Source organism: Syzygium oleosum, unplaced genomic scaffold (assembly GCF_021117445.2).
Source record: "Syzygium oleosum isolate NSW1041296 unplaced genomic scaffold, Sole_v2.1 Sole_v2.35, whole genome shotgun sequence".
NCBI lineage: Eukaryota > Viridiplantae > Streptophyta > Magnoliopsida > Myrtales > Myrtaceae > Syzygium > Syzygium oleosum.
In genome coordinates this window covers 2,598,692-2,615,240 of record NW_026607519.1, presented here as the reverse complement: position 1 = coordinate 2,615,240, position 16,549 = coordinate 2,598,692, and the positions used below count along the sequence as shown (strand labels likewise).

Below are 16,549 nucleotides of genomic sequence, written 5' to 3'. Positions count from 1 at the left end.
ATTTGTATTGGGAATTGCTCGAACCACTATTTCATAAAGTACACAAAAGGAATTATCGAGCGTATGTATTGGTATGCACGAGTCCATGATACATCGGAAGATGGGTAACGGATTAAGGAGTGAAAACAGGGTTAATGTCGAAAATGAACTATGCTTAACCGTACCGAATCCACCAGATTGACGAAGAAGAAGCACAAGAATGGCAGGGTAGCATCGACGAAGCGAGAACGAACATGCTACACAGCTCGATGATGAGCGAGCGATTGTCCCGCGAGTTGTCGATGCAGCTGAAGACGGCGAGTATTCCGCACATGGCGTCAGGCGTTCCTCGAGATCAATCGATTACAATGCAAGAAGAAGAAGGAGAAGGTGGTGGCACGATATGAATGGCTACGTGTACTATTCCCTAATACGAATATATTGTATATACATTTCCCTAATACGAGTATATTATATAGGAAAATGAAAATAAATCTCTTTTAGAAAAGATTGATATATCATGTATTCTCTAGTATATTGTGTATTTCATAATATAAGCATAGTTACCATGTGTATGCATTAATCTTTTTAGCTAGACCACAAGTGAAATAACATGGTTACCCTCGCATTCCAACTAAGGTGAGAACTCGAAGCTTGAAACCTTCGCAAAATAAAGGCATCGGTGCTTAAATTGGTATACGGTTTTCTTATAATGTTTTAGAATTTGAATAGTATTTTAATTTTCGAGGAGACGTCGTCGAGTCATTTCAATATTGTTACTTTGGAACATTTACATTTGGTAGTACCGGATGCAGTAAGCTAGACAAATGCTACGAATGAAAATATTTGATTGCTGCGATATCACCTCGACAAAATCGGTTGTATAACCATTACGTATTGTGCTTTTTTTTTCCTTTTTTAAGTTATTGAAGGAAATCCCAAATTCCGATCCACTTTGAAATGGTCGTTTCATCCATGCCTAAAAGAGTTATACCATCGCCATTCATTAGACACCGATCAGGAAATATCATTAAAACCTTTTTACTTATCAAAATTCGAGATTAAAAGTTATGCTGACGACTTTATTATTGTTGAAAATTTCGCATGATCGCTTGGCAAAGGCGTTTTTATATGCTCTTTATATCCATTTAGTATCCCTTCATCTATTATATTAAGCTTTTGGATTGAACTTTCCAACACAGTCAGTGTCGGAGTCAAGGTTCTGCCCATCCTGCATGTGCATTCAAGCCCACATGTTACTTCCAATCGGGCTTGCTCTTCATACACGTGTGTCGTTGGATAAGACTTTCGAACAATTATATTGATAAAATATTCTTACACATAAATAACAGAGTAAATATCATTTAAAAAAAATCCAAACTGATACACTTGTTACAAATTTACCCTAAATTAATTTTTCGACCACGGAAAATCCCAAACTGGTACACCTGTGATAAATTTAACCCAAACTAATTTTTTTACCACCAAAAACCTCAAACTGGTACACTTATAACAAATTTACCTTCCGTTAAATTGGATTAATACCACGAAAAATCACAAATTGATAAATTTGTGACAGACGGAGGGGTAAAACCCCAAATGGTACTCATCAACTGACACGTGTCATACAACTCAGCAATTCGACAGTAAAATATTACGGAAACTAAGAAAAGGTAAATTTGTCACAGATGTACCGATTTGAGATTTTTTATATAAGTAAATTTATCATAAATATATCATTTTGAAGTTTTTCGTGATATTAACTCTTAAATAATATGGAGATTTTAATTAGCCGTCAACTCAATACAATTCAAATCTTTATAAGCAGATTGAAAAAGAAGAAGAAAGAAAGAACTTGGCCACTACTAACACTATAACGCAGGCCTTTTCTGACCATCCGTCGCCGGATGTGAAACTTGGAGCGTGGTGCCGCACACCGCATCAGCGGGCTAAAGCGCAGATGTCCTTCTTGTCTCCTCTGTCCTGATCCTGCTCTTTCACTTGACTCCCCACCACGCACGCAGATCCCGCAAATATTAATATTTTATTTATCCATAACAATTATATTTTAATATCATTTTTAAAAAGGGAAAATGACGCAAATGATTCCCGAACTTTGGTTCACTATGCAATATGTTCCTTGAACTTTTAATTCGTTTAATGTGATTCATGAGCTTTTAATCTGTTCAATATGGTACATGTTCAATTTAGTCTATGGACATGATAATATTCAATGTTGTCCCTAATTTTGAATTAATGAAATGACAATATTTAATATCTTCGTAAGTCCAAAGATCCCATCGAATAAATTAAAAGTTCGGATACCACGTTACACATTAGGCCGAAGCGCAGGGGCCATCGTGTTATTATCTCTTTTTAGAGCTCAAACCCATCAACAACCCTAAATTGGTATACCCGAGTACCATAAAATCTTTTAAACTGGTATGCCCGTGCCACATTTACCCAAAACCGGTACGTCCATGTCGTGTTCACCCCAAATTTAGCTACATAAGGATTTTTTTAGGATAAATATGGCAAAAATGCACCCGTTTAGGATAGGTGTGGCACGGGTGTGTTAGTTTAGGATTTTTTTGTTTACAAAAGAAATTAATTTAAGACAAATGTGGCACGGATGTACCGATTCACAAAAATTAGTTTGGGAAAATGTGACACCGGTGTATTAATTCGAGGGTTTTTTTCATTATATTAACTTTGTTTTTGTTAACCATTATTGGTTTTTTAGGGCATTTTTCTTTTGATATGACTAATCTGTATTATCTTCCGAGAAATTTTATGCAAGCAACGAAGGTCTAAAATGATGTAGCATTACACCTCCAAAGAAGTGAAGTAGGGGCAAGAGACCCCACTATGCAACATACAAATTTGCCCGGCTAGTGATTTCGTACTTGATTGTATGAAAAATCGAACATGTGTCACGATGCTTAAATCACATAGAAGTTTGTCCCCTAGTCACATTGGTTAACGCATGACATGAATTTCGAGCGTATGTTTAGCTTTAATTTACGATTATGATAACCTCGCCAGCAACTGGCGAGATTGGCCTCGCCACATTATCATCTGTTTGATGTAGGCCGTGGCAAATCCATCGATATCATTCTAGTGGACAAAACAAAAAAGCACACATCAAGTTAAAATATATACAGATATGTTATGATAAAGTCTCTTTTAGAAAAAGTTTTGCCTTGAAGCTTGTTGTTTAGGATTGTAGATTGCAAGAATCGATCTCTCTCCTTCTTGCAAGAAAATGTTTATGTACTTTCTCCATTAATGTAGTCGCCATCGAGATGCCACCTAAGCAAAAATTATGAATCTAACCCATAATCTATGTTTTATATAGATGAAAGAGAGTTTTCCTTAACGAGTTCACGACATGGAAGACGGTCAAAGTTTTTTTTTTTTTTGGCCATTTGAATGTAACAAAATGTGTTTCGACCAAAAAAATAAACAGAATGTAATAAAATGTGCACGAGACAAATATCTATGGATAGAGGAACATCGAATGTGATTAAAAATCATATGGCCAAACAAATAGGGTCCATTACATTTTCATAGAAATGCATATTTGATATTAATTTGTTCTTGGCCAAAGATTTCATCTCGTGACAATCCTTGTTACGGACTCTCATAAAGAGAGGGGGCAAGCATTAGAATTGATCAGGGCACGATTATCAAAAAGATTAAAAAGGGAAGGGAGAGGTGACTAATAGAAGCTACAAAGAGAGAAGGGTCTCGACATATGTCAAACACTAGTCCACTTGGGGTCTGGAGTCGAGACACTCGCTTGAATTGTCTCCATCGAATCTCGAAGAATGCTATCAAAAGCTCGACAACGACAGTGGTAGCGGCATATATCGATCGACCCATCACGTGGAAAACTAGAATCATGGAAGAAGAAAAGACAAAAAAAAAAAGAAGGAAAATTAAAAGAAGAAAGGTGAAAAAAAAGAGAAGAAAATGAAAATAGGAGAAAACATCTCTCGACCGTTTAAATTAATTGCATTAATGCGCCATCTATTTAAGGGGATAAATTGCATACATCGATTTATAATTGCTTTTTAAGTACGTCCTTAAACGAGTGTTCTTATCAGCACGGCCTTCTCATTAAAATCACTAACACAACTTGCTCATATAAATTACAAAAATCCCCTATAAAAAAATTTGTCAGAAATCAAAATGCCATGTTGAACTGGTCAAGAGTTCCTAACTTTTTGCCAAAGGGTTTGAAAAGTCAAACGGTTTGACTGAGGATTTGACCAACACGTTAAGCTACACAAATCAGCCGGGGGGGGGAGCGAGTATGGGCCTGGCCCGTCCGTTCGGGTCGGGCTTCTACCGAATCCTTTGCCCGGCCCGAGACCCGTGCACGGACCCAAGCAATGGTAGCCCGGCCCGTCTCTCTCCTCCACGTCATCGACGCCACCGTCCACGTCATCGTCGTCGTTGTCGTCCACTGCGCCAAAAACCCTCGGCGACTCCTCTTCTTCTCTCTTCCTGAAATCTCGAAGTCCGAAAAGCAAGAACCTCACGCTCCGTCGTCCGCCATCGTCACCCAGAAGCCGCGAAGCCTCAAGCGGCCAAACGAAGACCGACCCACGAACGGATGGGGAGCAGGCTGGGGCGGCGGGTCGTCCACTTCGCGAACCTGCCCATCAAGCTCCTCATGCCCGCCTCCTTCACCAACATCACCGAGATCGCGCTCAAGACCGTCCCCTCCGCCACCAAGGTCGAGATCAAGCGCGTCCTCGAGTCCCTCTACGGCTTCGACGTCGGCGAGGTCCGCACCCTCAACATGGAGGGCAAGAAGAAGAAGCGGGGCGGGCTGCTGGTCGCCAAGCCCGACTACAAGAAGGCCTACGTCACGCTCCGGACCCCGCTCTCGGTCTCCCGGGACCTGTTCCCGATCCGCGCCGTGGAGGAGGACCGGAGGAGCGCGAACAAGAAGGGCGGGTCGAGCATGGTCGAGGAGGGCGAGAGGAAGAGGCACTGGCTGGAGGGGGAGGATGGCGAGAGGAGGAAGCGGGAGAAGGAGTTTGGTGAGAGAGTCAGAGGGAGTGGTGCCAAGTTCCCTTGGAGTTTCATGAAGTCTGGTAGGTAGAGTTTTCTTGTTTTTTTATTTTTTTTTGGGAGGGGGGAGGGGGTGGTTTCTTGGGAGTTTTTCCAGGTGTTCTGGTTAATAGTGTGACCATAAACATGACTTGGTGGGATTTGGTGCTTCTCATTAATAACATGTTCTTCTTTTCACTGATGTGTTTTCAATCATTTTTGCCAACTCTTGTTTCCCCTGGTGATTGTGAATCCATATGTACTATGTAGTAGTTCTGGAGTAACCATGGACAAAGTCCGAGATTTTGTCGTGGAAAATCGGTGAAGATCTTCTTTGGCTTCGGATGTCACTGGAAGTGTTGTAAATGGTTATGTGGGATTGTTCTTGCAGCGCCTACATTTGCGATACAAACTTCAGTTTGGTATTGGAGAGCAGATAAGATGGTTGAATTCATGTTTTGTTGGCTCTCGCCATGATTCTTTGTTGTCTGATTGTATATGGTTTGTTGGAAAGCCATACGATGAAAATTGTTTCTCTCTGCATATTGGGGGTGTCTAGCTTCAAAAGGGCCTTCCTTATTTGCTCATAGCAATTTAGCATGTTACGTGGCTGAGGCGTTACTTGATTTTGCTTGCTTCTCCCTACACGTGGAACCTGCCAGATTTAGGAGAAACACTTGTTCTCACTGGACAGTTTTGGCCGGTCACTGGATTTTAGTACTGGCTATTTTGTCTTGATGGAGTTTGGAGGATGGTTTAGGCTTCATCTAAGCTTGCTTCCCTCCCAGATGTTCGATATTTTTCGCCTTTGGTTTCATCTGCATCTGGCACGCTTCTTCATTGAGTTTGTTGCAGTGTGTGACGTATCGGCATGCAACTTTCAACTTTAGGATATGCACATGGTTATGATGGAGCTTTCTTTGCTAGCCTTGGCATTTTTGGCATTGTGTTAGTTTGAGGGAATTTGTGCACGTATGACTTTTGTAAAGCTGGCTTTTCAGTTGATTGGGTTGTTTATTTATTATGTCCTCCATTTTTCACATCCATTGGCAATGCAAGTTTCAATCTGGTTCTAAGATTGGAGATCAAGTTAGCGGTATAGGCTGAGGATGTGGTGCACTGTCCTCTCACCAATTGAAGTACCTAGAAGTTGAAATACAAAAAAATGAAGAAAAAGCTCTTTAGAAGGTGTTGTATAGTTTAACATAACTGAAGCAAAAAGAAATTGCCCATGGTGGAGTTCCACATGATTATACTGGATAGTTCACTGGTCATTGCGTTTTAATGTAGCTTGTTTGTTCCTCTAGAGATCTAAGACATGGATTTCCTTCTTCTGAAGCTGGCTTTGTACTTCCTAGCTGGACTAGGTCTATTATCTCCATCTCCGATTTCATCCCCTTCTTGTTTGGAATGAAAAGAGTTCTTTATCTTTCTCCAGCCTGAACTCCAAGTGGATCCGTTCCTTTGCTTGTTGTTGTTTAGCTTTTCATATTCTTGTTGAAGCTCAGTGTAATCAGTTTGTAGCTCTGCCATCTTGGCTTTGACGTTCTCAAGTTCTGCTCGAAGGTTTTTGATCTCTATCTCAGTTGACGACTGGTTTCCCTCTTGTTCGGAGTTGTTGCCACTTTGCTCTTGCTCCTTTCCTTGCATTGCTGCTCTCATCTTGACTTGCTCAGAAAACAGGACCTGATCACATACTTTTTCTTAGTTGAGAAATTTTAAAATGAAAATAAAATTGAGTGCCAAGGCTTGGTTATGGTCTTTTACAGGATATTTATTCATCTTCATCATGGTCTTGCTGGATGTCTATTCTTCTTCATGGTAATCCATGTTCTAGATGATTCATTCCTATTGGAAATCATCGGTACCATTCTCTGGTAATTCTGAGTATGTCTAAAGTAACATTGATAATCTGGGATTTAAATTCAGTATTTGCAGAACCTTGATTGGTATCCTTGAGTTTGGCATCATCTTTTAGTATGATTAGGATGCAATGCTTTGGGGCATTTTCCTGAAATTGTGTAAGGGTTGCCAAGGTTTGGTTAGTGATCTGACATTTGTCCGTCACAAAGGTGATGGAATATATTGTATTGTTAGCTACATAATCATACAACTAGGATTAATGATTTGTATAATGATGAAGTTAACTGACTTTTTTTCATGGTCAACTAATTTGGCACATCGATGTAATTCAAAAACTCTGTAAGGGTTGTGGTGGTGGGAAAGGGTGAATTAGTAATAATCTTTGTATTACTTATCAGGCCCTTCTTGGGCGTGGTTGCTTGCTTTGGATATTTTGTGTTGTTTCTGACCCAGCCAGTTGTTGCCATTATATCCGATAAACTTCCTCGTGTAAGAGAGATAAATGTAATTTATTTTCCGAAAATATCCGATTAACTAGGTTTTTGAGATTTTGGTGAAAATGGTCAGTATGTGTGGGGTTCAGTTTACTAACTGGTTAATCTCTGCCTTGAGAGCAAAATTTCTGACGATTATATATCTTCTGTAGACATGTTTTTTAATTTGAACTGCAATTTTCTTTTCTTCCATCAAGGTTTCTATCGTGGCTGCAAATTGTTTTAGCAAATCTATCTTGTATTTACTGTTCAATGAAAAGGTGCGTATGCTATTGTTTTTGCCTCAAGCCTTTAGAGTTGTGAAGACAGCTTGAGTTTGGTGAGAATCTGACAATATTCCTGTTTCCTGGATGGTGGATCAAGAAGTTTCTACAAATCAACACAGTCACCAAAAGTTCTATGCTCATTTAGAGGTTCATGTATTCCGGTTTTTCGCAATGTGGTGATAAGGGTCTCTTGACCATATATGACTTGAGATGCATATTTATGGTAGTGATGACTTAATTGCCATTCTTTCATCCTTGCCGCCCATTTTGCTTCCATGGAGATGTGATCTACGGAAGCTAGGATCATTCTAGAAGCTAAATTGGTTATGTGAGTTTTGTCTGGTTAGAGGTCAGAGATGGAGACTAGCTATCCTTCATCATTTAATTTTGGCAGCAAATTGTGGTACCGACCCTAGGATTTCACAATGAGTATTTACCTGCATGACGGTTCTCATGGGCAACCTATCATTTTGTGCAGCATGGTTGCATGCATCAAGCGAGAGTTTTGCGCAATTCATTATCTTGCATAGCCTTCTGCGGTCATACTCAGATAATGAAGGATGGCTCTGCAAATTGAATACATCTATTAGGTTTGAGTTGTTTAAGAAAGCACCAAGCTAGAAATGAGAATTAGATATGACCTTAAGATAGATATCAATGGCCCTGTAAAGTCCGTCATCGCAAGTTCTGGCGCCCTCTGGCAATGATTCAGCCAAAACCTGAAACTTGGTGATTGAGAGGTTAGGATCTCTTGCTATCTCGGCCAGATAATTGTCTAATAGCTTACTGACGTTGAATTTCCCTGACTTGTGTGGCTTTTGTTGCTGTTGCTCGTGCATCAAGAAATATTCCAGGATGCGTTGCACCACATCTATGTCATGCATTGTGCATTCGGGAGAACTGTGCTTGACAATAAAAATAGTTGAGAGGAATTAAAAGTTGTTCAATCGTGAATTTTTTTTAAAAAAATTTGTGAGGGCAAAAGGATTTTATGATACTAACTCTGATTGATCAGCGTTCTTATAAGTAGGGATCAATAAGTCATACACCGTCGCCTCTTCCAGCATCATCCCGATTCGCTTTTCAAGCTCCGAAACTAACGCTGGCGTGACACAATAGAGGATGGCCATCTTCAACATCTTTAACAAGAACTTACATGAAACTGCTTCTTTTTGTGGTGGTATAATGCTAAGGATGCTTTCAATGATCGTCCTTTGCTCCTTACTGTTCCCGAAAACCCCTTTGTCCATCCGACTAGTAACACTAAACTGTAGCTCATTTTTGCTATACCCATAACCTCTCAATCCTTCAGGTTCAGTATCCATACCTGGCACACGCCTTTCTGCATAATGCACAATAAATTTGCCTATAGTCTCTGGTTTAGTTCCTTTTGCCCTTATTACTGTCATAATCCTCATGAAGTGATCGATGCGAAGGGTGGCCACTTTGTCGAACCTCTGGCCTTCTTCGTTGACTGCTTCTCCAGTGGATTGGTGGTCTCTGGAAGCTTTCCAAGCTATTGAGTCGCAGCATCTTCGGACAATCTGGATATTTTCTGCCCATGGCGATAGAGTTTCGCATGTTTTCAGAACAATAGTGGTGTCCCTCCAGGAAGAGAGGACCACAAATGTGAGGAAGGCTTCTGTCTTTGAGATAAGATTCCCATCTTCCATCTCTTCCGTCATTTCTAGATATTCTGATGCACATCTGAGTTGAGCTATGTTCTTGGGACTGAAATCTATTGGCAGGCCGTAGCAGAATCTTAGGATGATATGGAAAGTTTCCGATCTTCCAGGGAAGTTTTCGAGCTTGCAATTGTACCCAGAATTTGATATTGAGGGTTGAATGTCTAGTCGGCGAATGTATCCACACTTTGATATGAAGGGATACTGTTGCAGGCAAGGCAAAGACAAGGAGGTTAGATGACTATTGCTGAATGAGCATGCTGATATTGATCTTATTATGACGAAAGTGAAGCTTGGTTTGTTGGATATGATTGCCTGATCATGTTGACCAATTTGGTGGTGTTTTTTTCTTACGTTAGTCTAATTATTAAATCGAGTAAACCCAAATGAAGTACTTTAAGTCATAGCTAATGTTGCTGTTTGGATTGCTTATTCCTATAGCTTTAGTGCTTTATTGGGAAGGAAGAGGACGGAGTCACTGGGTAGAAGAAAAAAGTTCCGTCTAAGTGAGCACCTTCCTCAGAGAAGATATGACTGAGTTTGTAGCACCACTACAGCTACAGAATTCACTTGACTGAAAGGGATGGTGATTCATTTTCAGAATAAATAGAATGGTTATTGGACATTGTTGGAGGACATAATCATTCATGTATGAAGTTCATTGCTCAGGAAGAAAGAATGTCGCTGAACATGACTTTGGACTATAATACATACGAGATGGAAGTCATCTTTGTGTTGGACTCGTCTATTAGAGCTGACGATGAACTTGAGAACGATCTGTTCCCAGTTCAAAGTGTAGCTGAGCAGTGGATTTGATTTTTAGCCAGTGAAGAGGGTGCTTGAAAATTCTAGCGGATTTTTCTCAGAACCTCTGGTTTAGAAGCTGGGGTCCTAAATCACTTAATGAAGATATCGCACGGTATGGAAGCTGGTTTTTCTGATGTTGACACGAAATTTAAGGTGCTTTTCTTGAGTAATTACCTTGTGGACATTGAACGTCACGTCGTCCACTTGAATGAAGAGATCCGCTGGTATCTGAGAAGCCGCTATACTGCATAATACCAAGAAAAGAACATAAGAATATGGACAAGAAACAGGAGATACTTGAGAGGTAAAAGAAGGCATGGCTAACTTCATGAATCACGCATGACAGGATCAGCTCGTACCATGGAAGTTCGTTGTCATGGAAGCAATCGGGTAAGGTGACGAGCTTGGAAGGAAGTACGAGGCTCTGTTCACGGACTTGATCGATGCCATCAGAATCAATGGCCGGGCTCTGTGGAGCAGCCGGGAAAGTCGTCATCCCGACTGGCTCGCCGATGCGAATTGGTGGTGTCGAGCGATGTGCAATGCCTGATATAGGGGGATGGGGAGCACCCTCAATTAATGTATGAGAAGTGAGTCTCTGGTTAGTATGAGAATGCTGTCCCAGTAGGTAGGTGGGATGTTTATTGCACTCCATATAAAAATCTTAGGTTGTGGGACAAAGTCTTTTGAGACCTGAGGCAGATGAGCCAGGTGAAAGTTTCCAGGGTGGGAAGAATGTCTGGCCAGTGGCCATGACATGTCCTTGTCCCAACCCCCACTCATATGAGGAAATGAGCCTATCGAAGTGTGTGGTGTGGTTCTGTTCTGTGGTTCACATTGCTACGTTGGCGACTGGTTCTCTGATTATGTTGTTCCATCACAACTTGTGTGGTCTTATTCAAATTTTCAATTATTCATTGATTGTGAAAGTACACACACAAATATACATAGTGTTAAATCATTCGTCGATGACAGTTCTTCGTTTTAGAATTTTGCAATTTGGTCCTTTAAGTATGTATGATCTCGATTTCATTATAGTCCTTTAGATGAGTCCATAAATTTTGCATGACCCTCGTGAGCAGTCTTTCAAAAAATTCAATTTTGTCCAATTCGATAGACAGAGGAATTTTTTTGTTTGTTCTGTATGACTTTGCATTTTAAAATTACTTTGTGTTTTCTATATTTGGCGGCTCATGTTGTTAGATTTTCATTTAACTCAAATTATTTGAAACTCATAGAACATATTATTTTAAAATTTATGATATAATTTTTTTCCTTTCTAAGTTTTGGAAGAAAATTGATTTTTTTAAAGCAAAACCGAAGCAATTTGATTCTTTCTTTAAGGAAATACTGGAAAACCATTCTTCGGGAACAAAATGAGAACTGTTTGCAGCTTAGAGACCAAAATGATTTTAGAGGGATGACAAGCTTTAACACAAGAAATCAAAATTAGCAAACCTAAATTTGGCGCGAATTTCGGTGTACGTCGTTTTCTGGCATGTTCAACAAAAAATCCAATGCAGCGATCCGCGAATTAACGGTTTGAATTTGATAGTTAAACCCGAATTCATTACAAAACAATTTGAGTAATGGCAAATATATCGACTTATAAAGTAATATAGTAGATATACTGTCGTTTTTATTTCACTTAAGTCACGTGGACACTGTATCAACACCGTTTACTTTTTGACGTTTATGTAGGCAAATTTTTAACGATTCTCATTAACAAAATCATGACAGAGATTTTTGACATCACAGCAAAATTTTGGATAAATTCATCATGGCGGGCATAATTTAGGATTTTTGGTCTCTTTTGCCCTAAAGAAAATAATATTAAAAATATATTATTGTTTTATTGAATTAAATTTATTAAATCTTATAAATTTGGAGGCTCGCCGTGCGCGCGCGCGAGAGAGAGAGAGAGAATGGAAGTAGAAAGGCTGCCGATATCCGCCGCGCTCAAAGGGAAGCTGGTCTCCGCCGGCTACACGTCTCTCTCCCTCCTCTCCTCCCTCTCTCCCTCTCATCTGGCTCGCGGTACGCCTTCTCCCATCGATCCATCGTTTCATTCTCGCCCCGATCATTACAATGTCGCGATACTACCGTCAAGAGGGTGTCCGTTTCATGGCGTGCAATCTGTGGTTTGTCGTTTGTTTGGGAAGTTGCGGTGCCCGGAGCTCGTGTCGGCTTGGAGTTTGATCTCTCCGGTGCTTCTAAGCTTTTGGGTATCTCTGCAATTAGCGTTCTGGCCTCCGGAGCAGTCTTGTTCGATCTTATTCTCTGTTGGGTCGTGCGAATTCTGTTGCCCGCCGTAGAAAGATGATGGCATGTCACGCGTGATGACTAAAGAGAAGTTGCAGCGGCATCTTAATGTGTGTGGGGGTTGTGTTTGAGGAACTGAGCCTTTTTTTCTTCTTTTAAAAGGGTTTTTTCTTGTGCCTCCGATTCGAGATTTGAGCTTGTGAAAGATTGTGCTGCTGCTCCATCACTTCAATTGGGTGACTTAGTTTAGCTATAAAAAGCGCTCCTCATCAGTGATAGAGTGATATATTGAAATTGGGAAGGGTGTTGTAGGTAAAATCTACCTTGATGTTGTGAGGTAGTGTCATGTTTCTATTCTCCTAAAAAGTGTTTGAAGCCGGTAGCTTTTTAGTGTTAACTGGTAAAGATCCTGATGATGCTGCTTTCTGTCTTTTGCCAGATCTAAATATATCAGAAAATGAAGCCCTTGACATTCTTAAATACGCCCCGCACGATGGTCGCATTGATACTTCCAGCGGACATCATGTCATTAATGGTATGTATACTCTCAAAAGGCTCTTGATTCATAGCTGTTGCTGTCAAAAATAGTCATTCGAGCGCTCCATGTACAGGAAGCATGGAGAGCATCATGTTGACGGACTCTAGTTTTCTTGGGCTGTTTCTTTTTCAGTCTTTATTGTGTATGGATATCATGAAATGATTCTTAGTAAATGACAGAATGCAATAATCATTTCAAAGGGAAACATTCTGACTGCTAATTTCTTTGAAAAGCTGGGAAGCTGCATTGGGGAAAGGTCCTCATCTTGGTAGTTTTGAGAATAGGAAATAGCTATGTATCGCTCTCAGAGGATGCATACTGACCTTACTAGCTATTCTGATGACATTCCCACTCTATTGGCTGTTTGAATCACTTAGTGGCTCCATGCTGTCCCTCTTTCCGGAGAAGGGGTTAATCGTGGGGCCTGATACATGACCGACATGGAATGCTTTGGATCTCTTTGGTAGTCGAACATGAGAATCTGTTGGATGGGGGGTGGGGGGTTTGGAGGGAAGTTTTAGTAGACCTCCAATTGAGGATTCCTTTCTTTCGTTTCTCTCCTTTTCTGGACATTGCAATCCTTCTCTGTTATCTCGGTTGCATTGAGAGAGTGGAGTATGGAGTCTTCTCTGGTTCTTGCAATAGCTAGATGCTTGTCTATGCTAAAATTTTTTGCAAGTGGGAACATTTTTCTTTTTATGTTCAGTATTATCTGGACTTCTAGAAGCTTTTCATGGTTGGAAGTTGTCGAGGGATTAGAACCAGATCTTTGTTTTTCAAATTTAAATATAATTTCCTTTCTGTTTGTGTTTGGTGATCCAAAAAATTTAACTAAGTTTTGCAACTTTTTGATGTCTAATTACATGGATTAGGAGATCATTTGTATTTGGTCCTTTGTGTTTTCAATCAGTCTGTTCATTCCGTTGGCTTCCCTTTTTCCTTTTCGAAATGCTTCATTGATGACCGATATGGGACACTTGTAAAAATGCAATTGATTGAAGAGTAGTTGCATCCTATTTGCAGACTCTGCAATAAAATTTTGGCTTTCCATTGATAAGAGTTTTGATTACATTCAATTGCATAGCTTGTGGGCTTTTACTTTTCATCGTGCTTTTCTTAGAAGAGAATCATGCCATGCCATTTGACTGTATAGGTGCTCAGACTGCATGGGATATGCTCCACGAGGAAGAATTGTTAACAAGAATCACTACTTCGAGTGTGGACATTGATAACATCCTGGGAGGAGGGATAAGTTGCGGGGAAGTCACTGAAATAGGTGAGTGGGATTTTTCTATGTTAAAGTTAAATAAATGCAATTTTTGTTTTTGATTTTCTCAGCTTTTCAGTAAGCAAAGATGTTTTGAAGATCCTCTTTTTGTGAATTTCATCTTTTTAGGTGGAGTGCCAGGAATTGGTAAGACACAGCTGGGGTAAGGGTGATTTGTTGCAACTCTCCTTTTCTTCTGTGGTTTTGTTTTTTTTCATCAATGGGTTTCCTTCAGTAGGATTCAGCTTGCAGTAAATGTCCAGCTTCCTATCCATTGTGGTGGCCTTGGGGGAAAAGCTATCTACATTGGTTAGTATCAATCAAGTCTGGTTTGCTTTTTGTGTTTGACCTGATAAGTGTTGTGACTATTTCTACTGCTTCCAATGTCCAGATACAGAAGGTAGCTTTATGGTGGAACGTGTGCTGCAAATAGCCGAAGCATGCAGGGATGGTATGTCAGCAAATAATACCATATCCCAAAATGTTCATGCAGGGCAAGTAGGAATGCAGCCTAAGGATTTCTTGGAAAACATTCTCTATTTCCGTGTCTGCAGTTATACTGAGCAGATTGCGTTGATCAATTACTTGGAAAAATTCATCTCAGAGCATAGAGATGTAGGTATATGTTTGCCAGTTTGCCAAATATGTTTTATCCTTTTCCTCTTGATGCCTTTCTGTCTGCATATTTCGACTTTGTTCCCTTCTAAGAGACTGTTGACCCTTCCAAGAACAAAGAGTACGTACATGTGGAATTTATCATGGTTGGTGTATTGTGGCATGTGACCAGAGGTTATACATGTCGCTTTCCTTAGTGTTTTTGTGGTTTAGTGGAATTCAGGTTCTTCACGTCCTTTTCTTTTGAAGGAGCACACAATGAATGTATCTTCTGCTTCTGTGGTGTGCTTTTTGTAGCTTAACAACTGATGCTTTTCAAAGGTTTGTACAGGTTAAAATTGTTGTCATAGATAGTATCACTTTCCACTTCCGGCAAGATTTTGAGGACATGGCCCTCCGGACCCGACTGCTCAGTGGAATGGCCTTGAAGTTGATGAAGCTTGCCAAGAAGTTCTGCCTGGCTGTAAGATACACATAATATTTGTACAAACACTGTAGTTGAGATCCTGTATAATTTTGGTTGAAGTCCCACTTCTAGCCAATGATAAAGCTCATTTATTATATGCAGTGAGCTGAAAACCAATAAGCTGATATTCTCATTTATTATATGCAGTGAGCTGAAAACCATTAAGCTGATGTTGAAATTTAGACTATTGAAATTGGCAGGCTGACAAACTCGGATGGTTGATAAGCAAGTCGTGATGAGCCATGATTTTTACTTTCCGTGTTTACAATGTTGGATCACTTTGATACGCATGCTTGTGCATGGAATATGTGCAGAAGTTTGCATGTGTGTCCATACGATATTGTGCCAGCAACCAAATTTTTAGTTTATCGTAGTGCATTCTTTGTTACATTTGTGGTAGTAATTTCAGTAGCTTTCTCCCCTGTGACTTATAATGAGAATTTCACTGTTTTTCACCGTCTTTATCTAGTATATTTCTGCCTTTTCAGGTCATTCTTCTGAATCAAGTGACAACCAAGTATGCAGGAGGCTCTTTCCAATTGACTCTCGCATTAGGTAATTGTGATTTGTAAGCCAGATTTCTATCAAATTCCTTCTTGTTCCCATAGCAGTCGACTCAAGCTTCTGCTATTTCCGTGTCTTCGGGTCCGTGTTTGCTCTGAGCAGGTGATAGTTGGTCTCATGCTTGCACTAACCGAATCATCTTGTACTGGAACGGCAATGAGCGGTACGCATACATTGACAAGTCGCCTTCTCTTCGATCTGCTTCAGCTCCATATGCTGTTACCACTAGAGGGATCAGAAACTCTGTTTCAAACTGCAAGAGAATCAAGTTGATGTAGATGACCGAGAATCTTAGTGCAATGCCTATAACATCTCCTTCTCACCTTTCATAGATTCAACTTTCTGGAATGGTGATCATCTCAAGTTTGTGTCGACCCATGCTTTTGAAGTCCGTCCTTCGAATGAGTTATTCTGTGTATTCGCTCTTAAATTTTTCTCCATCCCCTTTATCTTGCGCCATCTCTTACAAGCAGGGCCAATATCAAGTTGGCCACTGAGTTGAAGACAACCTTTTCTTCTTTAAATTTGCAGTCTTTCCTCTACATTTCATGAAAACACCGCCAATGTAAGCCGTGCCTGCTATAATCAATACAAACATCTGTACTTGTATTAACCCAAAATAATGAGTATAGATGGATCTACATAAAATGGTCTGATGTTAGCATCCCATTCAAGCAAA

The 16,549-nt window shown here is 40.1% G+C and overlaps 3 protein-coding genes across 8 annotated transcripts; 2 read left to right on the top strand and 1 right to left on the bottom strand.

Moving 5' to 3' along the window:
- The first annotated feature begins 4,485 nt into the window (after nt 1–4,485).
- On the top strand, nt 4,486–7,641 carry LOC115676922 (uncharacterized). Of its 4 annotated transcripts, none has more exons than XM_056305124.1 (2): nt 4,486–5,087; nt 7,598–7,641. In XM_056305124.1, exons 1-2 carry the CDS (start codon nt 4,601–4,603, stop codon nt 7,624–7,626), a joined length of 516 nt encoding a protein of 171 aa, XP_056161099.1. In that variant the 5' UTR covers nt 4,486–4,600; the 3' UTR covers nt 7,627–7,641. The 4 variants fall into 4 exon arrangements, with proteins under 4 accessions (XP_056161099.1, XP_056161101.1, XP_056161100.1 ...); XM_056305126.1 differs by lacking the exon at nt 7,598–7,641 and adding an exon at nt 5,317–5,630; XM_056305125.1 differs by lacking the exon at nt 7,598–7,641 and adding an exon at nt 5,314–5,630.
- On the bottom strand, nt 6,210–10,845 carry LOC115676920 (BTB/POZ domain-containing protein DOT3). 2 transcript variants are annotated; one of them, XM_030599956.2, is made up of 7 exons: nt 10,518–10,845; nt 10,333–10,402; nt 8,669–9,555; nt 8,458–8,566; nt 8,308–8,385; nt 8,104–8,232; nt 6,210–6,729 (listed from the first exon to the last, which is right to left on the bottom strand). In XM_030599956.2, exons 1-7 carry the CDS (start codon nt 10,811–10,813, stop codon nt 6,355–6,357), a joined length of 1,944 nt encoding a protein of 647 aa, XP_030455816.1. In that variant the 5' UTR covers nt 10,814–10,845; the 3' UTR covers nt 6,210–6,354. The 2 variants fall into 2 exon arrangements, with proteins under 2 accessions (XP_030455816.1, XP_030455815.1); XM_030599955.2 differs by having other exon boundaries at nt 8,308–8,566; nt 10,518–10,844.
- A 1,228-nt stretch (nt 10,846–12,073) lies between these two features.
- LOC115676788 (DNA repair protein RAD51 homolog 3) lies at nt 12,074–16,549 on the top strand. Of its 2 annotated transcripts, none has more exons than XM_030599783.2 (9): nt 12,074–12,195; nt 12,860–12,955; nt 14,112–14,234; nt 14,355–14,388; nt 14,464–14,534; nt 14,617–14,840; nt 15,172–15,303; nt 15,795–15,861; nt 15,973–16,549. In XM_030599783.2, the coding sequence occupies exons 1-9, from the start codon at nt 12,084–12,086 to the stop codon at nt 16,146–16,148; spliced, it is 1,035 nt and encodes a 344-aa protein (XP_030455643.2). In that variant the 5' UTR covers nt 12,074–12,083; the 3' UTR covers nt 16,149–16,549. The 2 variants fall into 2 exon arrangements, with proteins under 2 accessions (XP_030455643.2, XP_056161098.1); XM_056305123.1 differs by having other exon boundaries at nt 14,461–14,534.

What these genes read in the sequence shown, in the direction of transcription:
- LOC115676922 (XM_056305124.1), top strand. Translation starts at nt 4,601, where the DNA reads ATGGGGAGCAGGCTGGGGCGGCGGGTCGTCCACTTCGCGAACCTGCCC. An exon ending in TTGGAGTTTCATGAAGTCTG is followed by an intron (nt 5,088 to 7,597) that starts GTAGGTAGAGTT and finishes TCTTCCATCAAG; the next exon opens with GTTTCTATCGTGGCTGCAAA.
- LOC115676920 (XM_030599955.2), bottom strand. Translation starts at nt 10,813, where the DNA reads ATGGAGTGCAATAAACATCCCACCTACCTACTGGGACAGCATTCTCAT. An exon ending in CATGACAACGAACTTCCATG is followed by an intron (nt 10,403 to 10,517) that starts GTACGAGCTGAT and finishes GGTATTATGCAG; the next exon opens with TATAGCGGCTTCTCAGATAC. An exon ending in CCATTGATATCTATCTTAAG is followed by an intron (nt 8,233 to 8,307) that starts GTCATATCTAAT and finishes TTCAATTTGCAG; the next exon opens with AGCCATCCTTCATTATCTGA.
- LOC115676788 (XM_056305123.1), top strand. Translation starts at nt 12,084, where the DNA reads ATGGAAGTAGAAAGGCTGCCGATATCCGCCGCGCTCAAAGGGAAGCTG. An exon ending in ATTGGTAAGACACAGCTGGG is followed by an intron (nt 14,389 to 14,460) that starts GTAAGGGTGATT and finishes GGTTTCCTTCAG; the next exon opens with TAGGATTCAGCTTGCAGTAA. An exon ending in TCATCTCAGAGCATAGAGAT is followed by an intron (nt 14,841 to 15,171) that starts GTAGGTATATGT and finishes AGGTTTGTACAG; the next exon opens with GTTAAAATTGTTGTCATAGA.